The 16,322-nt window shown below is 36.1% G+C and overlaps 3 protein-coding genes across 3 annotated transcripts; 1 reads left to right on the forward strand and 2 right to left on the reverse strand.

Annotated features, from left to right (window-relative positions):
- The first annotated feature begins 1,834 nt into the window (after positions 1 to 1,834).
- On the forward strand, positions 1,835 to 3,659 carry grxcr1b (glutaredoxin and cysteine rich domain containing 1 b). The gene is made up of 2 exons (XM_084092427.1): positions 1,835 to 2,387; positions 3,504 to 3,659. Exons 1-2 carry the CDS (start codon positions 1,965 to 1,967, stop codon positions 3,537 to 3,539), a joined length of 459 nt encoding a protein of 152 aa, XP_083948553.1. The 5' UTR covers positions 1,835 to 1,964; the 3' UTR covers positions 3,540 to 3,659.
- A 263-nt stretch (positions 3,660 to 3,922) lies between these two features.
- Positions 3,923 to 7,127, reverse strand: LOC311069348 (protein YIPF7). The gene is made up of 6 exons (XM_084092422.1): positions 7,008 to 7,127; positions 6,828 to 6,935; positions 6,564 to 6,697; positions 6,258 to 6,403; positions 5,944 to 6,125; positions 3,923 to 5,384 (listed from the first exon to the last, which is right to left on the reverse strand). Exons 2-6 carry the CDS (start codon positions 6,932 to 6,934, stop codon positions 5,222 to 5,224), a joined length of 732 nt encoding a protein of 243 aa, XP_083948548.1. The 5' UTR covers position 6,935; positions 7,008 to 7,127; the 3' UTR covers positions 3,923 to 5,221.
- An 886-nt stretch (positions 7,128 to 8,013) lies between these two features.
- On the reverse strand, positions 8,014 to 15,868 carry bbof1b (basal body orientation factor 1b). Its single transcript, XM_084092410.1, has 12 exons — positions 15,704 to 15,868; positions 15,281 to 15,533; positions 14,021 to 14,086; positions 13,548 to 13,691; positions 13,317 to 13,397; positions 13,158 to 13,228; positions 12,890 to 13,034; positions 11,321 to 11,661; positions 10,344 to 10,484; positions 10,105 to 10,206; positions 9,703 to 9,756; positions 8,014 to 8,260 (listed from the first exon to the last, which is right to left on the reverse strand). Exons 1-12 carry the CDS (start codon positions 15,742 to 15,744, stop codon positions 8,164 to 8,166), a joined length of 1,536 nt encoding a protein of 511 aa, XP_083948536.1. The 5' UTR covers positions 15,745 to 15,868; the 3' UTR covers positions 8,014 to 8,163.
- Positions 15,869 to 16,322: the final 454 nt, after the last annotated feature.

Here is a 16,322-nt window from a genome sequence, read left to right on the forward strand (position 1 = left end):
TAAAATTACAAAATCTGAAGATATATTATTATTGACCAAGGTCTTGGCTGTTCAGCAATATATCGGTGCAACCTCCTCATTTTGTATTTTTTTCATAAAATAGGCGTTTTTCCAGTTATTACTTTGTTTTTGTCAACACCGTCAGACACAATAAAAAGCAAATCATTTTTTATTTATTTGGTCTAATATGTATTTAGAGTTTTTAAATCATTATCTGGCATTCTTAGTACACATATTTGCTGTTAAGTGTTAAATATTCACTTTTTTTCATGTTTTATACTGTTTCACGTGTACTCCTTTAAAAGATCTAACATCATACAACGTTTACTTTAAGCCTAAATAGAAAAAGTGATGTTTTTTTATTTAACAAACATATTTTTTGTATTAAAAGATACCATTACTTTAATAACTCAACAGCACTGAAGAAACATATTGTAAGCATATTCATTTAAAACAAATAAAACTCCCTCTGACGGTGGTGACTTTAGAACTGATGGTGGTGACACTAATCTGACGGTGGTGACAGTGGCCTCATTACAACATACAATTCCAAAATTTATACAATGGCTTCTTGCTTAACAACTTTATTTAACTATTTGGTCCAAAAAATAACAATCCTGAGCACTGTGATAAACATTTAGCCTGCCTACTCGAGCTGGATCATGTATGGCCTGATCCACCGGACTGTTTGGGGGAGTTTCTAGGTGATCTGAGCCCTTTCTCTTACGTTCTCTTGATACTTTTTGTCTATGTTTCCAAGCCTTTCTCTGACTTCTCTTTTCCCTTTCATTCAAGTCATTGCTATTTTTTTAGCTTCCCTTCCTCCACCCTCTTCTTCCATCTTTGCCTTTCCGTTCTGAGGTATTCCGCCTTTAAAGGAGAACTTGGCAACTTTTTTAACTTAATAAAACTGTCTAGAAATAATTTGGATGGTTAAACAACCTGTTCTGGTGATATTGGTGACTTTCCCCGCTCCCCCCAGCGTTCCCATGCGGAAAACCAACCTTGCAACTTGGGGACTACCGTCCCGGCAAGATAGAAATTGGAAGTCTTGTGAGAAGCGAGAACGAGAAGCGAGAAACACGAACTGCTTTACAGCAATTCGACATAAACACATGCCATATGATACTGTGTATGATGTATTACCCACCTCGGCCGGCTACGACATATATGTCATGAATTTATAAAATTATTTTAAAAGGAAATAATGCACTTGGCTGCGAAAATATGCATGTCAGTGACCCGGCTACTGTATATACAGTAAAGCAATATATATAAAGCATTATCTAAGTGTTTGACAGTGTATCGCAAATGTATATATGTAAGCGTGCGTGCCCCAAAAAGTATCTATAAATGTGTTTGTATTGTATAGATTTATTTTAAGGAAATACAGTAATATACTTTTATTAAAAACATTTCACATTATGAAATTTGTTTCTAACATTTAGGACACGTTTAATATTTTGTATAATGCAATGAAATTAAAATATTTTTAAGTGCCTAGAATACTTTTTAGGGCCATACTTTTTTTTAACATTTTTTTTTTTTTAAACAGGATATTTATATTTTCATGTCAATACGTAAAGTATTATAGTTCAAGGTGGATCTGCTTATTACTGAAGTAGCTATATGAATTTCAAGAGGCCTCTAGCCAAACAATTTTCCCAAAAGTGGGGAAAAAAACATTTCACACTTCAGGTGCTTTTGTTATTAGTTATACAAACTATGTTCTTTGACCCATACGTGAGATATATTTTATTCATTAGAGAACACAAGTAGGCTTCCACAGTTTCCATGGATAACGTTTATTAAATATTAAAGAATGTGGTGTAGAATTAACACCCTCGCGCCACGAACCCTTTATCTGAAGATCAGGGTAGACCTTTAATGCCATGGCAATGCACCAGTAGCACACTCTAATTTCAGGCAAACAAAATTTGTATAATGTAGTTTTTTAAGGCAGAATGGAGCGACGCACATCCAGGGCTGCTGAGGAGGACCGAGCAGAGAGGAGAGTGAGGTTCCGCGTGGCGTCCGCGCACAGTGGTCGCGTGCTGCAGGAGGTGTTCAGAGAGCACGCGCTCGAAGACTCCGCGGACACGGACACCACTGTGAGCTCAGAGCCAGAGCCTGAGCGCGCGAGCTCGCCCGTCATCTCTGAGGCAAACAGCCACCTGAGCGGCCTGCCGGGACCGGGACCGGGACCAGAACCGGACGACAGCGGCAGCGAACCCGACGAGCTGCTCATGTACGCTAGTGCAACCAAGAAGAAGCTTTTCACCGGAAAACGCGTGAAAATCTTCAGCAAGAACGGAACTATTCGGGGCGTGAGAGACAAAGTGAGCGCGGGACAGGTGTTGTTTAACAACCTGTCCAAAATGTACGGGGTAAGTTTTATTAAGAGCAATAGAATTACTTAATACATTTATTGACGTTTAAAACAGCTGTAAACGGAAGGGTGAGTTTCTATAGCTGGAAAAAGGAACCCTATCACCCTTATTAAGACATTTAGAATTAATGATTGACTAATTGCTGTAAGAAAGAGGCTATGTTTACAGAATAACATTTCAAGAACGTCCAGGTTATTTTTCACCCCAAAATCACAGGAAAAAAATAAGAAATCACAACGTTCTTTTAAAAAAATATAGGATTATAGGACTCTTCTGCGATGTGTTATGACAATTAGGCTAAACACTAACACTAAACGCACAGAATATGCATTTATGCAATATATATATAATTTTACCTTTTGATTTCGGGTTGATTTCATGAACCAAATGTCTTATTGCCACATTTGGAGGAAAATTATAGAATTCCTGCTTAAGTATTCCCAATTAGCAGTGGATTGTTTATTAGGCCTATCATAAGAATTATTATATTTCATTACTAGTGTTTTATATATTCCATTATAAGTGTTACAACCAGTTAAAAGTTTGGACATGCCTCATTATTTCTTATTATATTTAAACATTTTAACTTAATAGCAAATATACAAACTATGAAATTACTGCACCCTGTGCTTTTAAACTACAGTTCACTTGTATGTGGGATATTTGTTGGCTTCTGCCTTCACTACCCAGTCCAGGCTTCTTTTCATTATAATTATTTTTTATTAATAATAATTATTTTGTTATTATTTATTATTATTATAAAAAAAATTAAAGTTTAATTTTCAGAAGAAGTTCTTTGTGTTGCAATTTATGTTTTTGTACAAAATTAATTTTTAGAACTTTAAAGAAATTTTAAGATTTTTAAAATAAATTCAGTTAGGTAGTTTTGGCAGTGTTTTCAATGTACTGTTAGTATAATTAACCCGTAGGCCTACATTATTTACTCTTAAAAAATAAAATTAATTTGTATTATTTGTCCTCCTTATGACATAACAAATGTCAGATTTATTTATAATTAAGACTCTTACTAAGTTACTAGTTGCCAGTTGTTATATTATTGAGGACTGTAACACCATTGATCTATAATATCTAATAAATATGTGTCTCTCAAAGGACTCGCTTATTTTGAACCGGCCTAAAAGACCATGAGATTGCTTGCAGCAGAGGATGCTGGGTCACAAAATAGGGCGTCACCCTGAGTGGATGTGCAGCAGGCTAAAGCGAGTGAAAGTGATGAACAGCGGCCAACGTTTTTGCTTTTATGTGATTTTCAACATTTGTGTATATTGTAGTTCTGTAAATATATTTTATATTAACTTTTTGCAAAAGCATTTTTGAATAAAGGAACCAAAGGGATATGTAAAGTCAACTGGTTGCTTGGAATGTTCTTTTTGCCTATGTTTGAGGTGCATTTTCTTTATTTTTACCTTTCATTGTTTGTGATTGAAATTATTGTGATTTTTTTTTTAGAAAATAAAATGTTTTTATACATATCTCTGTTATGTTTTAATGCAATAAAAACAAAAAAAAGTCACATCAACCTTTTTATTTTTGTTAATACTTGAATGTTAATTTTTGAATAATTATGCATAAGCAATTAACTTAATAACTTGAACTTTATAAATTAAGTCAAACAAAAAAAGCTGCTTCCTCCACATACATAAATATATTCAATAATGAACAAGAATAAACATTATATACACTGCCTGACCTAGAAAAAAAAGTCACTGTTTGGATTTAAATATGTAAATGCATTGATCTATGAATTGATCATTATTTCTGTGATTATTATGTTTCTAGCATGTTATATGTTTGGCAACAGTTCTTTTAACCCTAATTGATGGAGTGTGTAACTTTTCATTTCTTAAAGGGCCTATATGCGTTTTTCTGAAATTTAAACTCGCGACTGACACCTGTGGTCAAAAAATGGAACTGCTCTTCCTTTCTGCTCGCTCTCGTACGTGCACACTTCACAAGTCATCCGCTGCAAAGAAGTCAACATTATGTTTACAGAGGTAAGAACAGTCAAATACATATATTGTTTGAGAAACTAAGGCTAATTGCTGACTAGCGGTGGTGGCAGAGTGATCTGAAACGTTTAACATGAACGCGCTTGACGTCACATCCGCAGACAGCGCGCGAAAAATCCGACCCGACAGAAAATAGGAAAAATAGAATACAGGCTTATAGGTGCACCCACTGTGAGCGGACAAGGTGTCAGTATGCTCATCAGGAGATGTTTGAGTCATAAATGGTCAAATAAAAAGGCTATTGTTACGTTTATTTTGGGGAAAAAGTTGCATATAGGCCCTTTAAACAACCATGTAGAAAGACACATCATGGCCATATTCCAGGATGACAATGTCAAGATTCATCAGGCCCAACTTTTGAAAGTATGGTTGGGAGGGAGCACGAAGAATTATTTTCACAGACCTTAAATTCATTGAAAGTCTTTAGTATGTGCTGGAAGAGACTTTACAGAGTGCTGGACTCTTGCATTGTCAATACAAGATCTTGACCAAAAATTGATGGGAAAAAAATTCACTTTCTCTCACTCTCTGGGATCAAGCTCAGCATTAAATTAGTGCGGGTGAGTTCATCATAGTATCTGATTATGTGTGCATTCCAATATCAAAACATTTATTCTGCTAACCTAGTTCATGAAGTTCTATAATAGTTTTGTTTTAATTCATCTGATAATCCTGATTTACAGTTAATGTAAATTTGTTGCCACTTTGACAGCAATGTGCATTATGTGCACTGATTTTCATCTGATCTTAGAGTGATCATTTCTTATAGTTCACATTTTAACTATTTATAACGAGTTATCATCAGAAGACAGTAAGGAGAGCGAAGACCCCGTACAGAAGAGCACAGGGATACGCCACCAGCAGCTGCTGCCCACTCATGTTAAGAGTGGAACTGAAGATCTTAGATGCCGATAGACTGCACCAGCCAACCACAAACAAGGCCAACAGCGTTCCCAAGAGCCCCCTGCATTAAAATAAAAGCCTTTTGTTATTCAAATGCAATGTACCTGAAATTATACCCTCTTAAAAATAAAGGTTTCAGATGGGGGGTTTCGTATTGAATGCCATAGAACTGTTTTGGGTTCCCCAAAGATCTTTTCAGTTAATGTATTTGGTCTTGACAGACCTGATCTGCTACTGCTATTAGATACACAGACTCGCTTCTGTAACTGTAAACTATTTAAATGCTGTGCAAGCAATCTCATTCAGAATCAGCAATGGCCAATCAGCTTGTGCCATGGTGAGATAGCTTGCAGATTGCATGTAAAGGAATAATCAGCAGTTTCATGACTGAACTAGATATTTTAATAATATAATTATTACTTTTTGGGCAATGGAAAGGTTCCATGGACGTTAAAGATTCTTCATATGTTGTTCACCAATAAAGAACCTTTATTTTTAAAAGTGTATGGCAAATGTAAATAGACAAATTTATTGGCCTAAAACTGTTTTTTTTAGTTGTGGCTATAAAACAATCAAAGAAATGGAATGGGAAATGCTTCTATAGAGTTATGGATACTCACTGAAGTGAATAAACAACAGCAAACGCAGAGAGCGAGACCATTGGAAGGAGACAGTATCCCAGTACACTCGCCACACATCCACAGGATATGCTGTAAATGCTCATCAGGTTCAACAGCGTGCACATCCCAACACATCCCAGAGCACTGATGCCATACACATATCCAAAGTGCGCTTTCCCTGCCTGCGGAGAGAGTTTACACAAATACACAGGTGTGTGCTCTGGACATGACATATGTTTTCATTTCCTCTGCAATATAAATCACAGTGTACCTCTAGTTATGGTTTCGTAAAAGGTTCAAGGTTTAGTTTGTACCATCAATAGTGTGGCTCCCAGGGCAACGCAGAAGAGAATAGGCCCAGTGAGGTCTGTCTCATTCATAATACTGCCATCAGCGGGCTTCAGTGGATTTAACACTGTCAGAGTCTTCTGCCAGATATGGTCAAAGTTAATGCCCAACTCTGAGAAAAAATACACATATATTTTCATTTTGAAAAGTGTATTTTCTGTTAAGGTTGATTAATGCATAAAATTAAATATTTTGTTTTCTTTTCCATTTGGTGGTGCAGAAGTTACACACTTCAGCTTAAAGATATTTTATTATAAACTATTTTTTATTACCTTCCAAGAGTGGCGGTTCTTCCTCATATGAGCCTATGCAGTCTGTTTGCTCGGGTGGCGCCACAGGTTGATACACTTGTCCAGTATAAGATGCTGGAGTGGTATATTCTTCTGCTAAGTGTGCGGAATTATCACTGATAATCAGATGGTCAACAATGAATCACAACTGCACAACTAACAATTAAATTGCACACAGAAACAAGTAGCTCATATAATAAATGGTATATCAAAACACATGTATGCCGTTAGCGACGTTACACTTACACATCATGGTATTCTGGATTAACGTAGGCTGGATCATATTCCTGCGGACTGTCCGTATAATATCCAGACTGATAGAAGTCTTGTTCAAAGTTCTGAAAGTCTCCCATTCTGTTTAAAACAAAGAAACATGTGTACACAAGGTCAGTTGTGATATGAAAAAGTTTGAATTTATGTTCTTACCTTTATATGTCCTTTGAAGTCAGTCTGGCTTTGATTTAAAGATCTTGGTTTGTTTGTACTGAGGCTTGGTCACTGAGCAGCTGTTTTGCTGTATGCATGTATATGATGCTATTAATAGTCTTCTATATTTACTTGAGAAGCACTGTCACTGTGCAGGGAGGTCATGTTGTAACGCCATCCTGATGATCTGTAGATCCGACCAGTCAACTATACTGACTGTGACTGACAACATGCTGACCACTCATTGTTCAGTACAATTACTGTACCATTAAATTATATTCTGTATCTGTTCATGAGAATGATTCTTATTAAATGGTTACAGAAATATGGAGGAAGGACAAAAAACTGTCATTCTTGTTATTTTTGCAGTATTTATTATAGGCTTAATTGATTTATCAATGCACATTAATATTATTTTTTTAATTAATGTGCCCTCATAATCTTTAATCAAAATAACTCCTCCCTCTTGCAGCGACATCTCTTCTCTGATGACGTGTTTACTGGCGCGAGGAGGCGGGACAACCTGTCACTCACATGACATCTCAGCAATAGCAAACCACAACCATCCAATCAATTCCTGACAGCCAAAATCCATTCCTGCCCAAACTTTTTTCTTGTTTGAGCCGTTTCACATATTTATACATCACAATAGAGAAGAAAAGAATATCGCAACTTCAGTTGAATGCTGACTTTAATGAGTCACTTACATGAAGTAGTACAGTATTTCTTACATTTTCAAAAATACATCATTACTTTGGAAATTTAGCTTGCATGATAACTATTTTACCATACTCCCTCAAAAAAACTATTTTAATTACTTTTAATTGTTATTCATTGTTTATGAAACACAAACCTCTTTTCTCTGTGTTATATTAACTATAGTTTGAATTGTTTGTTTGCAATAAAAAATAGCAATTTAAAATTGTGTCGTTCCAATACTTTTTAAGTCTTTCCTGAATACAGTTATTTTACGGAATTTGTGTAATCTTTAATGCCAATATTACACGGGCATTACTACATGTAAAAAACAACAACTTTTGTCTCCTTTTAAGTTGTGGTATAGACATTCATGAACACTTCTTGGTATATCATATGCAATATCCAACTTATACTTTGACATTATTTAGCTCTCTTATCTGTGATGAGGTCAGGTGATCTACAGGTCTGGCAGAGCACTGGAATAATCACTGGAGCTCAGACTGGAAACTGCTGCTTGGGTTAAAAATGTTGCATGGGATTCCTCCTCTTCATTCCTGTGGAAAAGACAGACAGATCACTGCAATATGAGTTTATAGTTGTGTCCCAAATTATGCACTATACACTATGTACTTATGCACTTAAAGGTGCAGTATGTAATATTTACAGCTAGTGGTTGAAATGGGTACTGCAATCCAAATTCAAAATATTGGAGAGAGTTGTTTCCCGCTAGCCTGGCAAGCCAGACCTACATCAAGATGTTAGGTCTGGAAACTCACCATAGACGCGGTTTAATCCGAGGGGCGGGATAAACGGCTGTCTTTCAAATTCCCTCTGCACGCAATAGGACAGCGCTTAAACCAACCAGAGCGTTTTCCCAACAGCGGAGCTTAGTTGATAGATTCAACTTTTGCCATATCTGGCCGGCAAAACGACGAACACATCTTCCTTTTTTTAAGAATGACTTAAGTGCCGTTCTTTGCTCTTTTCTCAAAGAAAAACTTAACTCCAAGTCCTCCAGAGTCGCGGCCAAAGCCGATTCGAAAGACCGTTGTTCTCCATCAGCAGCCGTCATTCTTTGTTTTCAAGTGGCAGCCGTCGCAACTCTGTCGTCATATGTTAAGCCCGCCCCCGCCTACTCTATACACGAAGTGATTGGCCTGACCCAATTTAGGTTTTTGCAGCTAGAAGGTCTATTGAGAGTTGCTAGACCCACCTGGCTGCGAAATACATTTTGCTGCCGCTAGGGTGCGTCTAGATTTCTAGGCTAGTTTCCCGCCCCCTCTTCCTCAGAATCAATGCTCATGCGGGTTGCCAGATTGAGGACACGCAACAGGAAAGCAACAAGCCTTACATTGTAAGTTGATCAGCTAATGTATATGGTAGCAATATTTTAATTGCAGATGATTTTTAGGGTCTGGTGCAATCTGTGATCTCTGACCAAATTTGTTTGCTGGCTTCCATGGCTGCAATACCTGGTGTTCTCTGCCAACTGGCAACCTAGGATGTCGAAATACTATTGGGTATACTGGCAGTGGGCGGGATCACACAGACCAAAACAAAAACAGACATTCCGACACAGAACGCACATTTAAAAGTAGAATAACTGGTTGTTGCTTTGATTTTCGGAGGAACAAGTATTTGAACTTAGAATATTTCCAAAATCTCTGCAAACATTATGGTAGTTTTATGCTTTAGTACAGTCAAAGAAATTACATACAGCACATTTAACTGTGTAGTGTATGAATTTTATAAGGTTATTTTGTCATTCAACATCAGTGTCTGATAGAGGTAAAAAGAGGTAATGCTGCAATGTACAGTATATTATGAGAAAAAAAAAATTTTTGACCTTGGATGCATGTAAACCTATTGTAGGAGACCTCCAAAACAAAATGAGGAGCCTTTAAAATAGCATAATAGGGTCACTTTAAAATTACAATAGAAAAATGTCATCTTGTTTTATCAGCCAGAAAACCATACATCTGTTGGCATGTCTCACCCTGGATTGCTGCTACACTGGTTCCATTCAGAATCTGGAGCATGAATTGGTTTCCTTCAGAAATGTAGAAAAAAAACATGAGAAGACAATAAAATACACATTTATTACTCCTTTGTGTCAGTTTCTTTTTCTTTCATTTTTTACTTAAACTAAGAAGTGCCAATAAGCTTGAGATTTTATATTTTTTTATTTTTTTATTTTTACTATGGTTATTTATCACTATCTTCGTCTTACCAACTGTTTTTTTTTTTTTCAAGGTTAATTGTACAAAATTAATTTACCATTTATCTTAATGTGGTTTCATGTGCCTAATAAGGTTAAAAGGTCACATATATTTGAACATTTGTGCTAAATTGTTTATCACCCAAAATACAGATCAGTATCTGCTAAGTACTTGCTTACTTTGATTTCAGGGCATTCATTTTGGCAAAGAGCAGTCTGAGAACGCTCTCTTTTTGCTCCCAGGTCATCTCTGATATGTTAATATTGGCTTTCTTTAGATTGCTGATGAAATAACACAGTGTTATTACAGATTTGTTATGGATAAGCATCTTCCAGGTAATAACATGTTGAGTTATCATTTCATCAGAATTTTACAAATAGTCCAAAAACACACACACAAAAAAGTTTAAGACTCTTACCCTTTTTCAGCCTCTTCAATACCAATGGAAATGCTGTTGGTACTATGGGGAGATTTTTTGATGGTTTGAACGTGATTGTATGCCCTTTTGCCTGAAAAGAACTTATCCATCCGCCTGCTACGATTCACCTCTTCTTCCTGTCTGGATAACATAATGTATCTTATAACAATGTATCTACAAATGGCTTGAAGTTTCTGCAGTAAAATGGAGCCTGGAACTTTTATCTCTAGACAGAATTGGGGTGTGTGTGATATTGACAAAAAAATATATTACAATATTTTCTGGGATTTTATCGATAACGATAATTAGACTATATTTTGCTGAGTGCGTTTTTGTGCTGGTAGCTTGACTGGTTTAGGCCTGCTCTGGTTTCATTTGGAAATTTTTGTTGACATATAGTAACTCAAAATGCTAACTTATTGATTTTATAAAACAGTTCAATAAACAGTATGGCATTTACAATCATGCCGCCTCTCTGGAAAACAGCACTCTAGCTCGTGTGATATTATTTAACTATATCATGTGATAAATATAAGACAAAACTCATGGGGGAAAATGGCCCTGTATTCAATGCATTCAAACTGCATTCTACTAGACCAGGGGTTTTCAAACTGGGGTCCAGGGACCCACAGGGGGCCGCAAGAGAGTGACAGGGGTCTATGGAAAAGTCTAGAGAAAAAGATTAAATAAAAAAGTAAATAAAAATTGATTAAAATAAATGAATGAATAAACAATTGTTTTTTTTATATTAATTAATCTATTAAATATATTAAATTAGATAGATTTTATAATATACATTTTTCATTATATAAATTGTGTTTAAAAAAACAGATGCCTTTTAAATTTTAGGATGTGGTGGTTCTCTCACATGAGTATGATCATATTTGGAGGACCATAGCATCTAATTGATTGAAAACTAGTGCACTATCAAGGCGTGTTGGTTTGTTTTTTGCAAAGTGATGAATGATGAAGTGCACCTGTGCGTTAACATCTCCTGCTTCACATGATTTAGAGCCTCATGGAAGAGGATCTCCGTGTCTGAGCACTGCTCCACGACGGTGCGGGCTACTCTCTTCAATCGGCTCAACTCCCTGTCCCGTGCGCTCAGGAGCTTCTGCAGTTTGTCCAGCTCTACACCGCTGGCCTGAGTTCTGACCGCAGCACGCTGCTTGATGTCAGCCTTCTTCCACTCAAACTCAGCCACCATGCTGACCAGGGTCTGCTCCAGTGTCAACACCTTCTCCCTCAGCTCAGAAATTGTGGCCCGCTGGGCTGTAAGCTTAGATATGGTGTCATTCGAGGTGTCCTGACTCATCTCCTGCAGGGTGAATGAAATTGTGGGTTCATTATCAATATCTGCTGCTTTATAGGAAAGCTTTATAGTGGACTGTTTTTTCCAAGGGTCTAGTAAGTTTTAAATTTTATTGTATTTGTAAGTGTGTGTAAGTATGCATGTATGAGTGTTTTTGTGGGTGCACAAGAAAGGTGTTTCTTATGTAATTATATCATAATTAATATAATATACATCAATTATATTTAATTATAATTAATACAATATAGTTTAATAAAATAATAAAATAAATGACATAATGGACTATTATTTTTATAATCATAATGCCTCTTTTTGTTAACCTCCCACCTTTTGACCGTGACTTTCTATTAAACCTGTATTTAAAACTATTAAGATATTTTCATTCATATGCATGTTAAGCACATCTCTCAAATTCTCATTAGTTAAATTTTAAGAAACATTTTTAAAAATCCATTCTCATGATTGTCACCCTGTCCCTTCTTTTTTTTTTTCAATCAAATGATATTCAGGACCATGATGTATACTTAAAATGATAAAAATGTACTTAACAATTTATATCTTTTTTAACAGTAGAATACAGACAAATTATGGAGGTTACATGTACTTAATTGAAATTAAATGATGTCACAGTGCAAAATATTGTCTTAAAAACAGGCTTTCATTATCTTTACGCTAAATAAAAGTGTCAATCAATTTCTTGCCAGTTTTTCTCTTATGCTCACCACACCAAGGCTACACTTATTTAATCATAAATACAGTAAAAAAGTAATATTGTGAAATAGTATTACAATTTAAAATAACTGTTTTCCATTTTATTATATTTGAAAATGTAATTTATTCCTAGTATGGCAAAGCTGAATTTTCAGCAGTCATTACTCCAGTCTTCACTTCTAATTCCTTCAGAAATCCTTCTAATATGCTGATTTGCACAAGAAACATTTCCTAGTAACATTTCCAATGTTGAGTATTGCTTAGTATTTTTGTGGAAAGTGGAAACCGTGATACATTTTTTCAGGATTCTTGGATGAATAGAAAGTTCAAAAGAACAGCATCCATTTGAAATAGAACAATTTTTATAATAATGTAAGTCTTTACTGTCAATTTTGACCACTTTAATGCATCCTTGCCGAATAAATGTATTAATTTCTTGCGCAGAAAAAACAAAAACGTATTGAACGGTAGTGTAGGTGAACTACAGTGCAAAAATAGTAACTATGGTGTGTTGTATTGTCACCTTATGCAGACTAAGCATGTCATTTTCTTCTGCCAGCGCTGCGTTTCTCTTCCGTAAATCCTCCACCTCTTTGATGTGGAAACCCAATGCCTTATTTAGACGCACATTCTCCTTGAACATCGAGCGAGATGCGTCATCCAGCTGTCTGATGGGGCCAAGATGGAGGATGTCATCTCATTTATCTCATGTAAAATGTATCTCACACACAGTTCCCAGTGGCATCAGGTAGAAATGTTTAGTGGTGTTGAGAGATGGAGAAGATGCTTACATGATGGCTTCATTGTGAGCTTTTTCTGCCAGCACAGCAATCTTTTGCTCAGCTTCCTTCTCTAGGTGAACCTAAAGAGAAAGTAGAAGAAAGGCCGAGAGAGTGAATGAGAAAAGATTTTGTTGAAATGTTTTTTTGTTTGTTTTTTAGTATAAATACCTTATTATTGAAGAACTTTTGCTCCATTCTTGCAAGTGTTTTCCTGTGTTCTAGATCAGCGTTGTCCATAGCTTCTTTCATCTGTAAAACAATGGTGCCGTTATCCCTTACGTTGTGCTCCGGTCATTTTGATAATTAATAAGGTAAAGGATAAATAAGTTAAAGGATTTTCAACAAAGCACAAGGATAAAAATACATCTTCTGTATAATGTGTACATGAAATCAATATACATTTTTGAGTTCTTCCTCCATTTGGGGCTTCTTCCTACGGAAATCATTGATGATCTTAAGCTCCTCCTGAATCATGCTGAACTCGCTAGATCTCTTCTTAAATTTCTCCTCCAGCTCATTGATCTTCAGCATGTATTCAGTGACCTGTAATGTCAATCAGTATAGTTATCTTAAACTTAAAAAAAATATATTACATTAAAAACTTCAAATTAAAAAACAAAAAAAATGAAGAATGTTGCCTCAGCAAAAACTACTGTAGTAGTAAAACTACTAACTGAAATTTTATTTCTTATTGTTTAAAAAAAAAATCATGATTTTTTTTATATATATATTATCTCTATGATGTATTTTCTGTGATATTGCGATCTTTGTATTGCTCGCAGATTAAATGGACAAAATAAAACTCAAACCACAATGATGAGAACAATAACTGAATTTATACTTGTTTTCCCATATGAGGAAAGGCATCTTACCAAATTCTCTTTTTCCTGAGAGGCCCTCGCTTTCTCAAGCTGTATTTGTTGTTCCAGTGCAGTGATCTGAGAAGACAACATGTTAAAGGGTTAGTTTCCTCAAAAATGAAAATCTGTCATTTCCCAGCAACACGTTTATCTGGGGCCCATATGGGTTACAAATGGGCTACAGGGGTACAGAGTGGGCATGGGCTCAAAATGGGCTTCTTATCTGGGGCCCACTTGGGTCAACTAAGTAGGTCCAACATGGGCAAACCCAGATGGGCTCCCTATGTGGGACCTAGTCAGTTCACTAATGGGAAATGAGTACATACCCAGCCAGCACATGACCGACCTTCAACGTTGAAATATGGTTGAAATAATGTCAGTTTGTTGTTGAAAAAGATTAACAAAAACCCTTCTAAATCAACGTTGACATTTTTACAATTACTTACCCTCAAATCCATACGATTTTTATTAATCTTCAAAACACAGATATTTTAAAGTCATCATGAAATCAAAATTCTAAATTCTTATTTTTTATGGAATATTGCAGTATTTGTTACAAATGATTTATCCGTGCACATCATTATTTTTTAATTCAAGTGCCCTCGTAATCTTTAATCAAAATAAATCCCCCTCCTCCCTCTTACAATGACTTATCTTCTCTTCTTTATGTGTTTGCTGGAGCGAGGAGGACAACCTGTCACTCACATGACATCACAACAAACCACAACCATCCATTCAATTCCAGATGGAAAATATTCTAGTTGAAAAGGTGTTTCACTCTATTCATGAAACCGGAGAGATTTCTGTGCCACTATTGATAGTCCATGCAACCTAAACTTTGAAGATCCAAAAAGTTAATAAAGAGATCATAGAAGTAATCATTATGAATCAAGTCGTTTAATCCAAGTCTTCTGAAGAGACACGATTACTTTCATGGCTGTAACCACCATCGACATTGAGTGGGACTTGGACTAAAACACTCAATTTTATGGATTACTTTTATGGATTATCTCTTTATGAACTTTTTGAAGCATCAAAGCTTTAGACTTTCAATGGAGGAACATCAAGTTTCATTAAAAAATATCATCATTTGTGTTCTGAAGATGTATGGGGTTATGGGTTTGGAACGACTTGAGGGATGATGACCATTTTCGTTTGTGAGTGACTGAACTATCCCCTTTAACAATATGAAATTAAGAAGAACGTATCATACACTGGTCACGTATCCTGTAGCTCAACATTTTTTATTAATTTACAGGACACTCAAAATACCCTCTCATCATTTTGCAGGTGTTTCTTCCTCAGAACAGCGATGGTCTCGATGGTGCTCTTCTCTGTGTTGTGCTGTAGATCAGTGAGCTGCTGGTTGGCTTTGTTCAGTCGTCGCGCTGCTTCAGAATACTCCACGCGGGAACTCTCTGTCATGTCACACCTGGCCTCCCACAGAGCCAAGTTTGCTTTCGCCTTCTCTATATCAGACTCCTTGTCCCGTTTTGACTCTTGCTTGCCATCTTTTTTTCCTTTTCTATGTAAAAAAATAAAAATAAATTAAGAGTAAGGCAAATGATCATCATCATAAAGTAAAAGTCATAACGTTATATATACTTTTCAAATTCGACCAGTTGGATTCGCAGTTTTTCAAACAAACTCAAGGGTTACTTCGAAATCTACGGACCGAGGAATGTTTTTACTCACCCTTTTCCTTTCTTTCCCTTCTTTCCTTTTTTAATCGGCATCTCACAGCCGTAGTCAGTGTTCAATGTGAAGTGCTGTGCTCATGCAGGATTAGCACTAGTTTGTTTACTACCTGATGCCATGGAGACTGTAAAGGCGGGCATACACTGTGCGATGTCTGTGTGAATTCAGCAAGGTTACTACGCTACTCACACAGAGTTGATCGCATGCGATATAAAGCCAAAGCTCAGGATTTATGTGCTCACTCACACTATACGGTCCGATCATCGAGCTGCGACTTCACTGCTCACACTATACGTGTGAAATGTGCGATAAAACCCCCGTGCCAATAATAGACGATATCCAGAGATATTGTCAAAACAAGCATCAGCTATCAATATCAAAATGATTTAGCATTTCCAATTTATGTATTCAATTATTATTAGTATTTTTTTATTATTATTATTATTAGGGAAGGCCTGGGCTACTTTTATTATTAAACTGATAGGCTATTACAATGAATTTGCCACAAAATAATTTCATAGCGCATCACCGCATAACCAACGCGCTGTGAGGATGATCAAATATTACATAGAAGCTTCCTCCTTATTGAAAATGGTCTAAAACATTTAGGTCGATT

Source organism: Abramis brama, assembly GCF_963993115.1.
Source record: "Abramis brama genome assembly, chromosome: 19".
Lineage (NCBI taxonomy): Eukaryota > Metazoa > Chordata > Actinopteri > Cypriniformes > Leuciscidae > Abramis > Abramis brama.